The 1,493-nt window shown below is 26.3% G+C and overlaps 1 protein-coding gene across 1 annotated transcript in view; it reads left to right on the top strand.

The window, feature by feature from the left end:
* The window catches only part of LOC107605028 (uncharacterized protein At4g15970), a 2,448-nt gene continuing 1,789 nt past the window's right edge, over positions 835-1,493 (top strand). Inside the window, exon 1 of the mRNA XM_016306763.2 lies at positions 835-1,154. Coding sequence (XP_016162249.1) covers positions 1,014-1,154 — 141 coding nt within the window. The 5' untranslated portion in view covers positions 835-1,013. The remainder of the gene's footprint in view (positions 1,155-1,493) is intronic.

Below are 1,493 nucleotides of genomic sequence, written 5' to 3'. Positions count from 1 at the left end.
AAAGCCTCTATTAGATTTCGTTACAACCATATTCCGTTGAATCCACATAAGCTTATCCAATCAACAGTCAGCAAAATAAAAAATAAAAAATAAAAAATAGATAAATAGTCAATCTTTATTATTCTTTAATACCATATATTACTATACCATACCATATCTGATTTTAAGTGCTAAGCTGATTTGGGATGAATATTTAATTAGACAAATGGATGGCACATATATGGAAAGCAATAATGAACCTTTTCCGACCTTTCCTTCCTATTGGGCATAATAGTTAATTTACCTGATTTTTGAGTCAATCCATTATCATATGAATTCATGATCCATTAAATGTATTCAAGGGTCAACTAATTAGAATCTATCACTTACAAAAATCCAAAAGTAGTTTACAAAATTGTCCTTTGATATTATTAATTGTTCTCTTTGACTACTTAATTATCATGTTCACATATTTATTTTTCGATTGAAACATTACTATGTTACTTTTTAAACGAGTTTCATTAAATGATATGTTTTAAAAATATTTGTAATATGATTTTTATTTACAAAAATATTCATTGAATTATAAGTATGTTTTTATGTTTTTTGTTCTCAAGATTTACATTTGATTTTAATATAAAAGAGAGAAAAATATTATTTACTCGTTTAATTAGACACAATTTTCATTTTCTCTTAACAATATGGAAAGAATATCCTTTTTAATTCTAAATAATTGTTCAATCGAACAAATTTGGAAAATTAATTAAATTTTTTTTCTTTTTCGTAGAGAAAATTTTTAAAGAAAGAGAAAAAATATGAATAAAATTTATGACAGCCATTTATTCCATATTGTCTGTTTCTGCTTAGTCCGAGAACCACTTGGGTTCTGCTTTTATGCAAAGAAATGCCCTTTAAATACGTAATTTGGCTTCTTTTTATTTTCAATGGCCAGAAGACATAAGAACTAAATTCTATAATCCAGCCAACTTAGAATAAATTTCCCATACCATTATTTTTTCCATTGGGAATTAAGCATGAGAGCTTTAGCATTGAGAAAGCCTCTTCATCTTCCTCTGATAGCTTTCTTGATCGTGTTGCTGTGTTTCCTTCTGTATCACTATAATGGGTCACTTGAACAAGCTGACATAAAGAGTGTGCTCAAATCTCCATCAACTGTAAGCATTATTTTACATATTCTTATTCATTTTATTTATTTATGATATTATTTCTTAGCAAAGATAACAAAGTAAAATTAGTCGTGAATTGTATCTGAAGGGAAATATTATCTGAAAATTGGCCGACAGGATAAAAATAGGGGCTAATTTTTCTGAATACTGACAAAATTTTGGTGTAACACTCAATTATTAAATTTATGGTATTTTTTAAAAGTTTGAGAATGGAACGTATCGAATATTTTAATTAATTTTAACAATATCTATCAAAGTGAATTGGTCAAAAATTAATAAAAAATTGATAAATTGGTCAAATCGATTTGATTTTTAGTTATTAATTCG

The sequence above is a fragment of the Arachis ipaensis genome, chromosome B06 (genome assembly GCF_000816755.2).
Source record: "Arachis ipaensis cultivar K30076 chromosome B06, Araip1.1, whole genome shotgun sequence".
NCBI lineage: Eukaryota > Viridiplantae > Streptophyta > Magnoliopsida > Fabales > Fabaceae > Arachis > Arachis ipaensis.
Note: the sequence above shows the minus strand (reverse complement) of the source record. Positions and strands in the feature narration are given on the sequence as shown.